Genomic DNA, 14743 nt, shown 5'->3' on the forward strand with positions numbered 1-14743 from the left:
TTGGCTGACCACCTACAAACCAGAGGTCCCACCATGTCTCCTCAGGCTCATCTGCTTTCCTCCTGTCCAATGGATCCAGAAGGACTTTGGCTGTCCTTGTACCATTCTTCAGCCCCCTGAACCCCGCAACCTACTGCACCCACACTCACCCCAAGACTCTCCCGCCTGTGCAAACTTTTCCCTTGGTCTAGGCAACATCCCCCCTCCGCCCCCATTGCCTCTTCTCTCCTTCCCCCTTCCTCTTCCTCCTTCTCCTTTTTCTCCTCCTCCTCCTCTTCTTTCTCCTACTCCTCCTTTTTTGTTTTTTTTTTAAAACCGGTTTTCCCTACATAGCCCTGGCTGTATTGGAGTTCACTATATAGATCAGGCTGACCTCATATTCACAGAGATCCATCTGCCTCTGCAGGGCCAGAGATCAGACATAGACTTCACAGATGCTAGGCAATCATTCTACCCACTGAGCCACATTCATAGCTCCCAGAAAGGGGGCAAGGACACCTGTGTATCCATCTAAGAAGAAGACAATCTTCCCTCTGTGAGTGCAGTTAACTAGAAGACTTAGAGTAAATGGAAAGCATGACCATCCTCAAACAGCAGAAAAAAAGAATCTGGCCAGAACCTGGCCGTTTCTGTCTTCACAGTAGGAACTGACTGGGGCCAGGGCCCAGTTCCCAAGATGGCCTCCTTGTTAGATCCTGGGTGCTGATGATGTGGGTTTGGAAGATGAGCTGAAGAGGAGGATGCTGCAAAAGGAGGCTGCTGAAGATGAAGCTGCTGCCAATAGTGTGGCATAGCCCCCAAGGAAGGCAGAGAAGGGACTTCCAGGTCCACAGCTGCTCCCCAGCCCCCTTCCTCTAGGGATGCTGAGTCAGCCTTCTCTGCCTTCCCTCTTCTGGGCAGGTCCCTGCTCGCCACCTCCCCTAGCTAGGTGGCCAGGGTGTGGGCAGCTCCAGCAGGATCCCTCCTGCTCCCTCTCATGGATTTAGAGGGGTAAAAAAGAACATTCTCTGGACCCAAGGGCCTCTCAAGTGCCTTGAATCGCAGCCTGGATCGGTTCTTGTTCCCCGAGAGCTGGACCGCCAGGAAAGCCCAGTCACAGAGGCCTTGTGGGAAGGAACACTGAAGACAGCAGGGTGGCTGTTGTACACTGGAGAGGGGTAGGGCAGGGTCGAGGAGGTGTGTTAACCTGGATTTCAGTTGGGCTGTGATGGTTAGTCTAGGTTTGTTTTTGCTTGTTTAGTTCTGTCTGTCTGCCTGCCTGTTTTTGTTTTCTGACACAGGATCTCATGTAGCCCAGACTAACCTCCAATTTACTAAATTGCTAAAGATGACCTTGAAATCCTCATCCTCCTTCCTCTACTCCCCAAGCGCTGAGATTACAGGTGTAGCCTTTGCGTGAACGAGGCAAGCCCTCTACTAACTAAAGGACACCCTGGAACTCATTCTGTAGATCAGGCTAGCCTCAAACTCAGAGATCCACCTGCCTCTGCCTACTCCAGAGTGCTGGGGTTAAAGGTGCACACCACCTTTAACGTGATTAAAATTAAAAACCAAAAGGACGCGCAAGGTCCTGGGTTCAAGCCCCAGCCCAGAAAAAAAAAAAAAAAGAAAAAAAAAAAAAACCAAAAGGACATTGTTCAGAAGGAAAGGGGAGAAAATACAGCCATGAGGAGCCCAGTCAACTGACTTATAGGAAGGAGAACAAGGTGGAATTTGGTAGGGTTCGTGCTAGTGTGTGTGTGAGACTTCTACAGAACGCTCAACTGCAACAGCATCTATACCTTCTTCAATTCTCACCCACCATGAGGATATCTGGCCTCCCTCAGTGATGTCAGAAACTGGCTGTAACAGCAGCAGCAGCAGCGTGCGCCTCCTTTCGTGATCAAGGGTAAGGTCCCGAAGCAATTAGACAAGCTGGGAATGAGAATTCCGTTTCTTGTCCCATTTGGAGCGTGGGCATGGGGTTAGCACCCAGAGGTGGCACAGGAATATGATTCAGGAGTTCGGAGTCTACCAGGTCTCTACAGCTGTGGGCTGAGTAGCCAGACTCCACACTCAGACGGACTCAGCTGCTCCTAGCACACCCAGTCTCCTCAGAAGCCTCTCCAGGTCCAGAATCCGGCAGCACCCCTAACTCTGAGGTGTTCCCAGAGTTCTGAGGTCAAAACTATGCCCAGAATGTCCTATCAGGACTTTTGGGGCATACACTGTGGTCTGGATTTCTACATTTGCCCTACTCAATTGTGCTTTCAGAAGTTGGATCCAAGCACAGAGTTTGCCTCCTAGTTTCTGGCTCTGAGACTACAGAGGGACTCTCAGGAGCTACCCCAAGCCACAGCCAACTCAGTCCTACAAATACACAAAATGACCCTCAACAACATGAATGAGGTTAGAAGTGACTTCCTGGTCCGGCTGATACTGGGAGCTGCAAAATTTCTTAAATCTGTGGGTCTCTGCTCTGCTTTGACAAGAACCGAGGGGCACACCACCGTCCTTCTCACTGCATTCGATTCTTCTACCCTTACCAAGTCCTAACACCCAGAACAAAGAGGTATCTCTGAGAGATGCCACTTTCTAGGCATCCTGTGTCCAAGCTCCAGGGGCACATGCCACAAGCCCGTTGGCTTAGCCTGGGGACAGCTGCCCCTTCCTGCTACTACTCAGGACCTTTCCTTCCACAGATCAGCTCTGCTGTGTTTGTCCCTTCAAATCTCTCATCATTGTCCCAGCCTTGTATCTGCCCACCATGAGCGACAGTTGCCCCAGGTAGAGCCCATGGGTGATGTGTTCACAGACCCTGTATGTGACAAACTGGGACAGGTGAGACCCAAGGCCACCTGAGACAAGAAACCAAGGCTCGATGAGTGGAGCCTATGCCAAGACTTCAGGTTAATATGGCAAAAACAGCAGTCTCAGCATACTGGCTCCCAAGGGTATCCCTTCATGCATTCCTGTTCAGGTGTGTACACATGCACTGGATGCCAGGGGTCACTCTTGTGTGTTGTTCCTTAGTAACTATGTGTTTTGTTATAGGGTCTCCTGTTGGAACCTATAGCTCACTATAGGCTAGGCTGGCTGGTCAGTGAACTATAGGGGCCTACCTGTCTCTACCTCCTCAACACCGGTCTTTCAAAACTGCTACCATATAATGCTTTTTCTGTGTGTGCTGAGGATCAAACATAGGTCCCTGTGCTTGTGTAACAGATCCTAACTTCATTTACTGACTGAGCCATCCTCTTGGCCCTGATACACTATGACACTCTTAAAGTGTATGAAGTCCTAGCCCAAGCAACATAACATTTATGAATGAGTCCAATATCAAGAAATGTGTCAAGCAGGGCCCGTGTGCAGCGGGCACATCAAAATGACGCAGCATTACAAAAGTGGCATGCTTCCCTTACAACGCCACTTCCATCAAGGGGGAGACATCAAGGGAGATGAGAATGGTGAACCCAACCATGAGGTCTCATCTGACCCACTGTGCTGGTCTATTCTGGTCCCCTCTGAGACTCTTGGAGCCTCAGTGTCCCTAGCTGAACCACTGGGTTAGAGCATAGTGTCAGGAACGAGGTTTTAGGCTGCTGATCTGAGGTCTCTTCCAGTCTGACGTTCCACAACACGAAAGATACTCCAAAGTCAAGGGATTTTCTAAGGCTTGAGTCCAAATGCAAAAGACCTGAATATCTTCATGGACTCTAAAGGCCTTTACCACCTGCCTTTTCTATTTTCTCCACTCCGTTCTCCCAGGAGTTAACGATGAACATAATTTCCCCTAGACATCTGACATTCCACTGACCTCTCTGAAGCTATTGCTCTCCCTTCAAGGTCAAGACTTATCAGATCTGAACCCCCAAGAAATATCAGAGGTTGGGGAAGGGACAGGGGGCGACCAGTGGAACCTGAGACCTGGCAATTAGCCAGTCACCCTTGGCTGCTTACAAGGCCTAAGAGACGGCTACCAGCTAAACAAACTGGTGATCTTCATCCAGTCCAGCCTGAACCTAGTCTTTATTAAGCCTCTAGTGTTCACCCTGAGCTTCCAGGAGTGTCTAATGAACTCTCTCCCCCATTTCCTTTCACACAGGATCCTTCTCACATGTGTAAACCAGTGTCCAGACAACGATAGAGAACCCTCGGGTTACTCAAAGGACCCTGTGTCCTGACTTAGGCTGTGCCCCTATCTTTTCACCCTGGAGAGCCTTAAGAATAAGAGACCTTGTAACCAGTCACTCCCAATCCGTATCCAGCTCCTCTAGTTGCAAGGTCACTGTAAGGTCTGAACTCTGCCTTGGGGTGATGGAAACAGCTAGGGCAGGAGGGCCCTGCCTGGGCCTGGGGAGAAGTTGGGAGGCGGCAACGCCCTCGCTGCACCCATTTCTCCACACCTGGTCTTGTGATTCACGACCAGAGGAATTCATTCCACTTCCCCTCTCTCTGCCAACCAGGGTGGAGGACAGCCTCTTGGGAGAAGCCCTCAATCTCTACTTTCAGCTAGAATTTGAACTGTCCAACTGGACGTCACATTGCAAGATTCTCTGGACACCCCCCCAAAAAATAAATCAGTGTTCCCCTGTCACTCCTCCGAAAGATCTGGCCACCCCACCCCATCCCAAACCTTTTCTTGAGTCCCAGCAGAAGGATTGGCAGCCAAAGTTAGGTAGTGGATCCTAAGTACTTTAGAACCCAGGTAACTGCCAAGGCCACCATTGAAAAGTTCCCAAAATGCAGATGTCTAAACTGAGCCTTAGAAAGCAGGGCTGGAACTTTTTAATCCTTACATAAGCATGTGTGTGTGGGTCAAACAAGACCAACCCATACTAGTGAAAACTCTGCCTGTTATGCCAATCAGATGTCAGTTTCTTGCTTTCATTTTCACTAATGCTGTTAATTTTTTTAAAATTATTACTTAAATCATAGTTTGTTCTTAAAGGGGTAGGCATCGCTGTCTACTTAGAGCTTGCTATGTTTTGGAACACAGCCCCATCCTTGGACTAGGGGTTTCATCCTGCGGCTGCAGCCACGTGAGCCACGCCTGCAGCCGGCAAACACTAATGGTTTTTCTCCCTCCTCCTTCCCTTGCTCCTGTTGAAAGGCCGGGCACCTGGCCAGGGATATAGCAGAAACGCTGGCTGTGACACGCAGCAGAGGAAGGAGGCTGGTCCAGGACTGGGAGATGGGCAGCAGGCCAGCCCAGCCTGGGCCAGCACTGGCCTCCCCGGGCCAAGGTTCCCCCCGCTTCTATTTGGTCTCAAGTGGATTTTCCCATCCTTCTGCCATGGCACCAGCTCCATGTGAGCTAATGTCGAGCTTCCAGGAGCGAGCAGGGGATCTGCCTCCATTTATGACAGCGGCTTGTGGGCAGGCAGCGAGGGGCTGTGCGAGGAGGTAACTTGGCAGTTGCGCTGAGGCCAATTGCATTTGGACAGGCATAGGTGAGGGCCCAGGCTACAGTGCTATTTATTTTTCACTTGAGTGTCACAGTTGACACCTTTTCCTGGTGCCCTGGGCCTCAGTTTCCCTATTTAAGATGGTAGACCTTATTCTAACTGAGGCTTCAAGATAGGAGTGGGACATACAAGTCTCCATTGCTTTTCTGACTAGAGAGGCACATCTTATGGACAGAGCCTCAGCGCAGGCGCACAGGCACGCGGATACACCGCCTCTCCACCCCCACCCCGGAATCCCTGTATACTGGTGGCACTGCTACCTGCCTGTCTGGACTGTCTCTTGTCCACCTCTCCCTGCATCTGTATCTGGTGCAGGAAGTGCCTGACTTACCTGACTTCTCTTGTCCGCTGCTGGCAGGGAGTCAGGCACAGTAAGCACTGAGTTGGATCCCAGTAGGTGGGGTTCCCAAGGCTCTGCCCAGGCCCAGAGGAAACAAGGAGGATCATGGGTAGAGAGGTCTCCGCTGATAAGGGTCCTGCGCCAGGATGTTGTGGGTCAATGGAGTATCCATCCATTGAGGCTTTTCTCTCTGGAGAATTGGGCCTCTCAGTGGCATCACCAGGCTTCCACACTCATACCTGAGACCCAGGGTATGGGGCTCACTCTATTCATGAACAAAGCACACTGTCCTCTCCTGAATGGGGCTGCCCAGAAACTACCCAGACGGAGAGCTATCCCTGGGGTACTTGTGTTTCTGAGCTCCAACAATCCGCTGCCTTCCCACAAACGGACAGCATCTCCAGAAAATGGAAGCCATCCTTGAGTTCCAGCACTTTCTAAGTTGGGGAGGGGGTCCTAAGTCCTTACTCCAGGCAGCACAGAGCCCTTCCCAGCCAGCGCCTGTCCTGCCCCGCCGGGCCAGCAGGATTACTGACACATACTTTGAGCGAGTCCTGGCAGGCGGGAGGCTCCCGCGCCGGCGGCCATGTGTTTGCCAGCCTCCCTGGGCGGCAGCGGCACGTTCTTCTGGTGAAGGAATGTGGAAGCGCCAATGTATCAGACACCTCGAGGGTGTCACCTGGGGAGCCCTGGAGGGAGACCTAGGTAGAGGCAGAGGCCAGGTTCCTCTAGGTCTCAGAGTTGGAAAGTTGTTACGTGGTGAGATGGGGGAAGGTATTAGAAATATTAAAATGTGTCCCCATGTCCATTGTGTCCACCATGCTCGGGTGCAGTATCTGTTGTTCACTGTAGATTTTGTCCATTCATCCACTCAACACAACCTTACTGGTTGGCTGCAAAGGGCAAAAAAGCAAGGCCAGGGAGGAGAAAGGAAGTCACACTGACTGGGTCCGCTTGACTTTATGGTAGGTGTAAGAAATGTGCTATTTCCAAGGGGGGAGGAATGCTCCTGGGTACAGGTGGCAGGGTTCATATGGCTAAGGCCTCTCTGGTCGTGGGCCTGGGCCTTCTCTCTGAGATTTAGTCCCAGAACTCTCTACAAATGCAGTGTGTGAGCAACAGCTCACCACAGAGGGCACAAAGTGGACTTGAAGGCTTTGTGGACTCTAAGGAGGGCTATGTGGCCCCTGTGTTGCTAACAGTCTCCTGGAAGTTTTGGCCTTCAGAAGGGAAGAGAAGGGAAGTGGCTAGCTCCCTTTCTCAGCCTTGGATTCAGCTGCTCACCATATCCTAGATAGCAAGACTGGTACCAGGACAAGCCCTCGGGAAGCCTTTTCACACCCTGCCCCTAGGCCAGCCGCCTGCCAGTTCTCTACACCCTTGGCTGTAGCCTCTGAGGCCAAGCAGAAAATGAAGCCTCCTTCACCAGAGGACTGTCAGAAATCCAAATGGACCTCCATGAACCCTCTCCGCCCAAGAGCCTAATTCTTCACCCTCCCAGAGCAGAGGCAAAGGCAGAAATCCCAAAGGCTAGGCCAGCAGTCCTCACACCCAGGACCTAGGGTAGAGGGAGAGGAAGAGCTCTGCCGATGAGTGATTTCAGGCTGGTACACAGACCAACCTACTAGACCAACCAGAGAAGAACCCGACTTGTTAGTGCCCTGTCATTAAGCTGCTGTGTTAGCACCTCTGCCACCACCACCACCACCACACAGAGGTTGTACATCTTCACAAATGGTTGGCAGATCTTTTACACTTAGGCTCTGGTCACATATCAGAAAGCACTGACCATACTCTTATTCTGAGGGACAAGGTGACAAATCTGGATCCTGTTTCCTGAATCCTGGACCATATCAAAAGAAGGATGGTTGAATTGCCAAGGGTCTAACCTACCAGGCCAAAGGGTTTTTGTTTTGTTTTTCCCTCAAGATAGGGTTTATGTATATAGCCCTGGCTGATGTGGAACTCATTCTGAGACCTGCCTGCCTCTGCCTCTGCCTCTGCCTCTCTGCCTCTCTGCCTCTGCCTCCACATTAAAGCCACTGCCTGAGCAGGCCAAAGGTTTGAATCGGGGACCAAATGTCTGTATGTAGGGGATGTTACCGGGCCATTAATAATTGCCTAAGAATATACTCACTGCCACTGTATTCACTGACTCTCTGCTCTCTGGTCACAAAGGGTCTGGGAAACTATATGCCAATGATATAGAAAGTCATTTAAAGGGGACATAAAGCTGAGTGGAAGAAAGACATCCAGCTTTGGAGACAACTCCCCCCCCCCCCAAATAACATTTGGAGAGTGTGAGCATCAAAGTCTGGAAAAGCTCTGCAAGTTGGTTTTGGGAAAGGGCTGGCTTTGACTGTTCCTCTTGTAGTTTATGATGACAGTTTGAGTGATTGGCAGTTCTGAGGAGGCAGCACCTACCTCAGTGTCCTAGGAGTCGCAATACTTGTTTAGGGTCCTGACTTCTTTCGCTTTGTGAGCTTTATGTTAATTACTGACCAAGTGAGGTGAGAGAAGAGAGAAGGAAGGGAGAACAGGAAGAACAGGAAGGAGGGAGGGAACAGAAAGACAGAGAACTGAGAGACAGAGGTGGGAAGATTGGGAAGAGCTCAAAGATGAGGGAGAGAGCAGGCTTTAATGGCTGGACTGGGATGAAGGCTCATAAATGACACCTCTGGAGCAACCTCCACAGCCCTGTAGCAAGCCAGGAAATTCAGCTTGACTCTCCCTCAGTCTACCTGTCTTTGCCTAGCTCTACTCTCTCAGCTCCTCATCTGCTCTGCACAGCAGCCTGTGCACCTGTTCACGCTGGCAACCTCGTGATTCTACATGGACCATCCACCTCATCTGTAACCTCCCCACCTTACTTATTCCCACATGCTCCCTAGTCTCTCTCTCTCTCTCTCTCTCTCTCTCTCTCTCTCTCTCTTTCTAATACACACACACACACACACACACACACACACACACACACACACACACGTACCCTGTGTGTCCATCACCAGGTCACAAGGAGGTGGAAAGAAAGCTAAGACTTCCTTGGAGGTTGCCTGTGCCCAGCAGTGCATAGGAGTGGGAGAGTTGGGGAGGGTGGTATCAGGACTGCAGACAAGAGTGAGAAACTGGAGACACCTATGTGCTAAGAAGAGGAACTAAGTGGGACTCATTAAAGTATCCCTGGGATACAGCACACAGCTTCAGGGATATCAGGGAGAACCCCACAGAGGAGGAAACTATTAGAAACTCCGGAGGAGCTGTGAGCTGAGCACTGGCCCCACATGCTCTGCTGTGTTTCCCACACTCAGGAATTGGTGGTCCATAAGGAACGTGCCCGTAGGAGAGGAACCCTGATGAGGAAGGGAGAAAGGGGAGCTGGGACAATGGCTCTTCCACAAGTAAAGGAGCAAGGAGCAGGGACACAAACAGGAAATCCAGGTGGCAGTGAGGGCATGGGCTCAGTATTGGGCTGAGAACAGAGAATGGCAGCAAGAAGTGGCCAGTGAGGGCAGGAACATAGCAGTGTAGCCTCAGGAGGGAACAGAGGGAGTTGTGGGTTTGAATAAAGTCAATTCCTTGCCAGAATTAGCTCAGTGTCTGGGGAGAAGCAGGGAGCCACAAGGCTGGCATTTCTAGACTGGAGATAAGAAGGGAAGAGGAGGTGGGGGGCAGGCACATCTTAGAGCATCTTAGAGTTCCTTCTGTGTGAGTCCTCTGATGGAGCCCACATTCTTGCCTGCCCCTTCTCCCAACTCCTGAAGATCCCAAAACAGACACTCATGGATTTCTTACTTTGGATGGGCCTGTGATATTAGGACTGGCAATGGGGTTGAACACACCACCCATCCCTCAGAGTAGGTCCTGGGGAGGTGGTAGACCTTCATGGTTCCACCAGAAACAGAGAAGCACCAACTTTCTCCTCTCTCCCTCCTCCCCATGAAGACCCACGGCATCTTCAAAAGCCTAATTACTCCTGATTTGAGATTTCCTGGTTTTGGTCCTGCAGGTGAGGAACTTCTCTGCTATTCACTTTAGCTTTGTAGGAAAGGGGAGCTGGGGGTCAGAAAGGGGGAGAGAGGCTCAGGCTGGGCGGGAGGTCAAGTAAAACAATCAGCGAGCAGTCTGAGGGTGAATGTAACAAATAAGAAAAGGTTCAGAGGTTGGGGATTTAGCTCAGCGGTAGAGCGCTTGCCTAGGAAGCACAAGGCCCTGGGTTCGGTCCCCAGCTCCGAAAAAAAGAAAAGAAAAAAAAAAAAAAAAGAAAGAAAAGGTTCAAGAGTCCTGTTTTGCCTCTCTATGGAGCTTACCAGTAGCCCACCCAGCAGTAGCCATGAGGCCCCTCCACATTGGGGGCTCTGTCTCATCTAGGCCCAGACCGTGGGCAAGAGAAAAGAGGAGAAGCTTGAAGCTTGGGTAGGTAGGAACTACAAAACAACCTTTATTAAAGAGCCAGCTACCACACTGTATAAAGTGACTGAAGCCACTGCCGCCCGTTTTAGGGGACCCTCCCTCTCCATTCTGCAGAGTGTCTGATCCAGCTGACACTTTGAGCCTGCCAGGGACTGAGAGGGAATAGAGGGGGCAGGAGGGGAACTAGGTTTTGTCCCCAGGAAGCCAGCATCCCAGAGCGAGGGGGGCTGCGTCTCAGGAAGCAGAATTGTTAAGTGTGAGAATCCTACAGAGAACAAAGTGGGAGTAGGGGATGGGCGGAGAGGTGGCCCTTGTCACCCAACCCCATGAATACCAGGTGGACTTCCGTATCACTTTCTGGGGCCAAAGGGTTGCCCCGGTCCTTTGAGGGGAGGGGTGGGAAGGCTAAGGGCTTCACTTTTTCACACCCCTCCCCTCTCACCTGGAGAATGCCGTGTGCACCCGAGGGGGGAGTCTAACAGCCCAGGTGAAAAGGAGGCCATACTTCTGCGGGCTTGGGTGGACCCGGTTAGTGACACCCCCCCCCCCGACCTTAGGGACAAAAGTCCCAGGACCCGGGGTAGCCAGGAGGCTGGCGACAAGGCCCTTCTTTATGGGAGTAGAGCGGGGGCGAAGGCGCTTCCTCTTGAGCCCAGGAATTCGCGGCGGCGGGTTCTAATTAGAAGCCTGGCTCAGCAGCGGGCAGCCCGCGGGGCTCCCTCGGACGCGCTGCCCCTGGCTCCCCGCGGACGCCGGGACGCACCTCAGTGTGTCCGCGCTCCTAGACATGCCTAGCGCAATCCTCGCTCCCGGAGGCCACAGTGCTCCACAGGTGCCCCTCCAGATCCTAAAATTCTCACAGGAGCTGAGGCTCAGCTAGACCTGTGTAGAGCGCAGCCACTGCGCAGCAGCCTCTCCAGCCCCCAACGACTCCTGGTTGCCCACCCTCCATCCTTGCCGCGGCGCGGGCCCTGCATCCCCACCCCAGGCTTCTCAGCTCTTCTCCTGAAGCATCTCGAAGAGAAAAATGATTATCGGATTAGATGTACTTCGGCTCGCTGGGTCCCCCCTTCCCCTCGGCATAATTATTATAATTCCAGGCAAGCTGTCGGAGTGTTCCTGGGGGGTGGTGCGCACGTTTGTGGGGAGGCTTCTATCCAACTGAGTTTTCACCAGCGGTGCGCGCCGGTACCTTGACGCTCTCAATCCTCTCGTTTGTGTTCGAGGAGAGATCTGCGCCGCTGATCATGACCTTAAGTCTGCACTCCATGAAGGGAAAGAGTGTCACACGCCCCGAGGAAGGGTCGGCCCAATTTCTCCTCCTTTCAGGGTACGTGCGGAGGACATAGGGCCTGAGAGCCAGGATCTTTCCTATGCTTAATCTCACTCCATCCCTAGGCTGAGAAGGGTCTTCTAGTGTGCCTTGTCTGGAGTGAAGGATGCTGTCCAGCCTCTCCAGGACCGGGTCCCCAAGCCTCTCACTCCGGGGAAACTTAAATCCCTTACTTTACCTATTGCTCACCCCTCCCGGCAGCAGTGTTTCCTTGTCAGCCAGACCATCAGGCTGTGGACGGCAGACCGACCTTCCACCCGGACAGCCACGTAGAAGCTACAGCAATAGCGTTGGGGAAGCGCGCAGGTCTCCGGGCTGGTCCCGGTGCGCCTTGCCGCAGGCTCCGAGCCACTCCCCGCCCGGTCTCGGACTGTCTTTACGTAACTGTGCTGCCCCGAGCTGTTCGGTCTTGCCTTGCCGACTTTGTTTTAAAGTGTGTGTGTGTGTGTGTGTGTGTGTGTGTGTGTGTGTGTGTGTGTGTGTGTGTATGTAATAGGGTCCCTAAGAAGAGTCTCTTCCTTGCGCGGCTTCCCTTTTACCCTCTCTCCTCGACAATCGCCTAGGCTTTAGTGTCATGTGCTGACCCGCTTTCTGCCATTCTTGTTCGACGCCAAGGACAGCATGGACCTTCACTGCCCTCTTTCCCCTCCTGCCAGGGGAATCAGTGTCCCCGGAAGCTCCGCCACCCGCGTCCCAGCTGCGGCCCGAACAGGTCCAAGTGGCAGCCAAGGAAAACAACCCGCCCGCAGCCAGTGCGCAGAGCGACGGTGGGGGCCCTGCCCCAGGAGGGGCGGTTGCCCTGGGGTGGCACTGGGGCCCGGGGGCGAACGCAAGGAGACTCACTCACCACCAAATCGGGTAGCTGCCCAGCGCCTGCTTCAGGCTGCAGAGCACTAAGAGGTATCCGAGAGGAGCCATCGTGGGCTTGAACGCGCAGCGGGGGGAGTCCACCCCGAGAGCGCGTACGCCGGGGCTGGCCCGGCCCTGGGAGGTGGCGCGGCTGCAGTGGCGCTGGGCCCTCTGTGGCAGCGGGGTGCGCGGGGTTCCCGGGTGTGCACCGGTACACGGGCTCCGAGGGCGGCGCTGCGCCAGGTGGGCCGGCGGCCGGGCGGCGGGCCGAGGCCCTGGGCGGCGCGGGGCGGCGGGGGCGGGGCAGCGCCGCGGGGGGCGCCCGCCGGGGCTGGGGCCGGGGAGGGGCGGGCAGGGGGCGGGCGGGGCCCCGGGGGTTTGAAGCCTGGCGGCTCTGGCCCCTCCCGCGGCTGTGGGTGCGCGGGGTGCTAGGGTGAATGGCAGAGCTCCCTGTGCTGGGGTGCTGAAGGTGTGTGCAGAGTGCGGGGTGTGTCGGTGTTCGTGGAGGGGGTACTGGGGCACCGCTGGTATGTGTCGGAGTACAATGCGCGTCGGGATGCACAGGGTGTTGGATGTGCCCAGGTGTGCACCGGGTTAGTGGCCTTCCAGGTCCGCGCTGTGCCAGCTGAGAATTGCACTGCGTAGTCCTCAGGCTTGGGCTTCGTTCTTTCCGATCTCAACCTATCTGGGTCACAAGACCAGGCCCTGGATCTCTAGCCCCAGGCGCCCTGAGTTGAGGGCAAGACATACAGTGCCCCGCTAGCACTGCCACATCCTGTCTCTTGTTCTTGGAAGTGTTGATGCTCCTTTCGTCCATCACCTTGTCTTAGGAGTCGATCTGTAGCCACACCCCCTCCCGGAGCATGGCGCACTGCCGACCCTGTACGCAGGTAGTTGTTAGGGAGTCCAAGTCTAAGATTTGATCCCTTTACTCTCTCTCCCTCATATTCAGCCTGGGAAGAGAACACAGAAACCCATGGGAAGGAAGTTGCAGCCCCTGGGCTCAGATTCTGGAAACACCGCTTTCAAGTCGGCAGTAAGAAATCTGAGGACTTTGGCAAACATTATTTTGCTGATTGGGAAGGCAAAGTGAAGTTTCCAAAGTCATCCACATTGATTCCTCCTAACTGAGGCCATTTGCAGAATTTTGTAGCCCAGAGAAAAGACCCTAGGTAGTTTTGTAATTTGAGGACAAGGTACAAGTTTGGATGTGCTCCAGCTTCTCCCTGGAGCACCTGAAGGCATAGCAGGTAAGAGACACCTCCCACCAGGGATTGGTCCTCAGTGCGGAGGCTGTTAAGGAAGCTCAGCAGGAATTTTTGTGGCATTTTGAATTGAAGAGAGCGTCACCATGGCAGAGCTACAAACGCAAGTTTCAGGCTTGTTCATGGTGCCCCGTCCACTTCTAGAGCCTGTGGTCCTGACTCGCCTCGCCCTGTGGCTCGGAGGGAGCATAAAGTGGTCTGAGGTGTGTCAGGGGCTGTGCAGGATTGCTTCTCAGAGCAAGAGATGCCCAGCCGCTTCTGTAAGCTTGGTATAGACTGGAGAAACAGAGGCAGGCTACTCCTTACTCCTCCTGCCCAATGTTCACAGTGGCTGACCATTAGTAAAGGGAGCTCATGATATGAAGATGCCATCCATGTTTTTATAGACCCTGGCCCCAGGAGTCACCTAGAGATGGCATCAGGAAACCCAAGTTTAGAGAGAGAACCATTCTTTTTCTTATGCACCACCATTATGAGTCTAGCCTTCGTTCACCCTCCCTAGTCTGAGTCACTACTAGACCTCTACTCTCAGGGAAGAACTCTGGAATGAGACAGGGAGGGAGGAGAGCTGGCTCATCGCTACTTTGGACTTTCCCTCTCTCTCGGTGAAAATCCCACCCAATTATCGAATTACTGGGGGAGCCTGGGCTATGAATGGGACGGGGGCCTGAGCCCAGCAGGCAGGCTTCCAGCACCTCCACCTCCCCAGTGCTGCAGTCCAGTCATGGGATTAGAGCCATGGTGAGGAGCACCCCAGGGGCTGCTGCCTCTCCAGACACAAAGGAGAATGACATTAAGTACCCACCAGCTGGATCCTGGTTCTCCATAGAACTTTTGCAGATTCCAGCAAATGAGGCGTGTAGGTACTGCTGTCTCAGGCCTTCCCTCCCACCAGGGCTTGCAGGTGGGGCTGTCTTGCTCCAGGTTTGGGTCAGGAGCAAATAGAGCCAGGGCAAGTGGGTGTTGCTGTGGGGCTGGGATACCCAAGACAGTTCAGGAAAAGCCTCTTTCTTGATTCCCTGCAGTTGTATTGGCCCCTGCAAGGCCAGCTAGAGGGAAGGGGAGGACAGAGAGAGAGAGAGAGAGAGAGAGAGAGAGA

General features: G+C 53.5%; 1 protein-coding gene across 1 annotated transcript in view; it reads right to left on the reverse strand.

Annotated features, from left to right (window-relative positions):
• The window catches only part of Wnt3a (Wnt family member 3A), a 44186-nt gene extending 31632 nt beyond the window's left edge, over nt 1-12554 (reverse strand). The window contains exon 1 of the mRNA NM_001414349.1: nt 12378-12554. Within this exon, the coding sequence (NP_001401278.1) occupies nt 12378-12448 (71 nt within the window). The 5' untranslated portion in view covers nt 12449-12554. The remainder of the gene's footprint in view (nt 1-12377) is intronic.
• Between the last annotated feature and the right edge of the window lie 2189 nt (nt 12555-14743).

The sequence above is a fragment of the Rattus norvegicus genome, chromosome 10 (genome assembly GCF_036323735.1).
Source record: "Rattus norvegicus strain BN/NHsdMcwi chromosome 10, GRCr8, whole genome shotgun sequence".
Taxonomy (NCBI): Eukaryota; Metazoa; Chordata; class Mammalia; order Rodentia; family Muridae; genus Rattus; species Rattus norvegicus.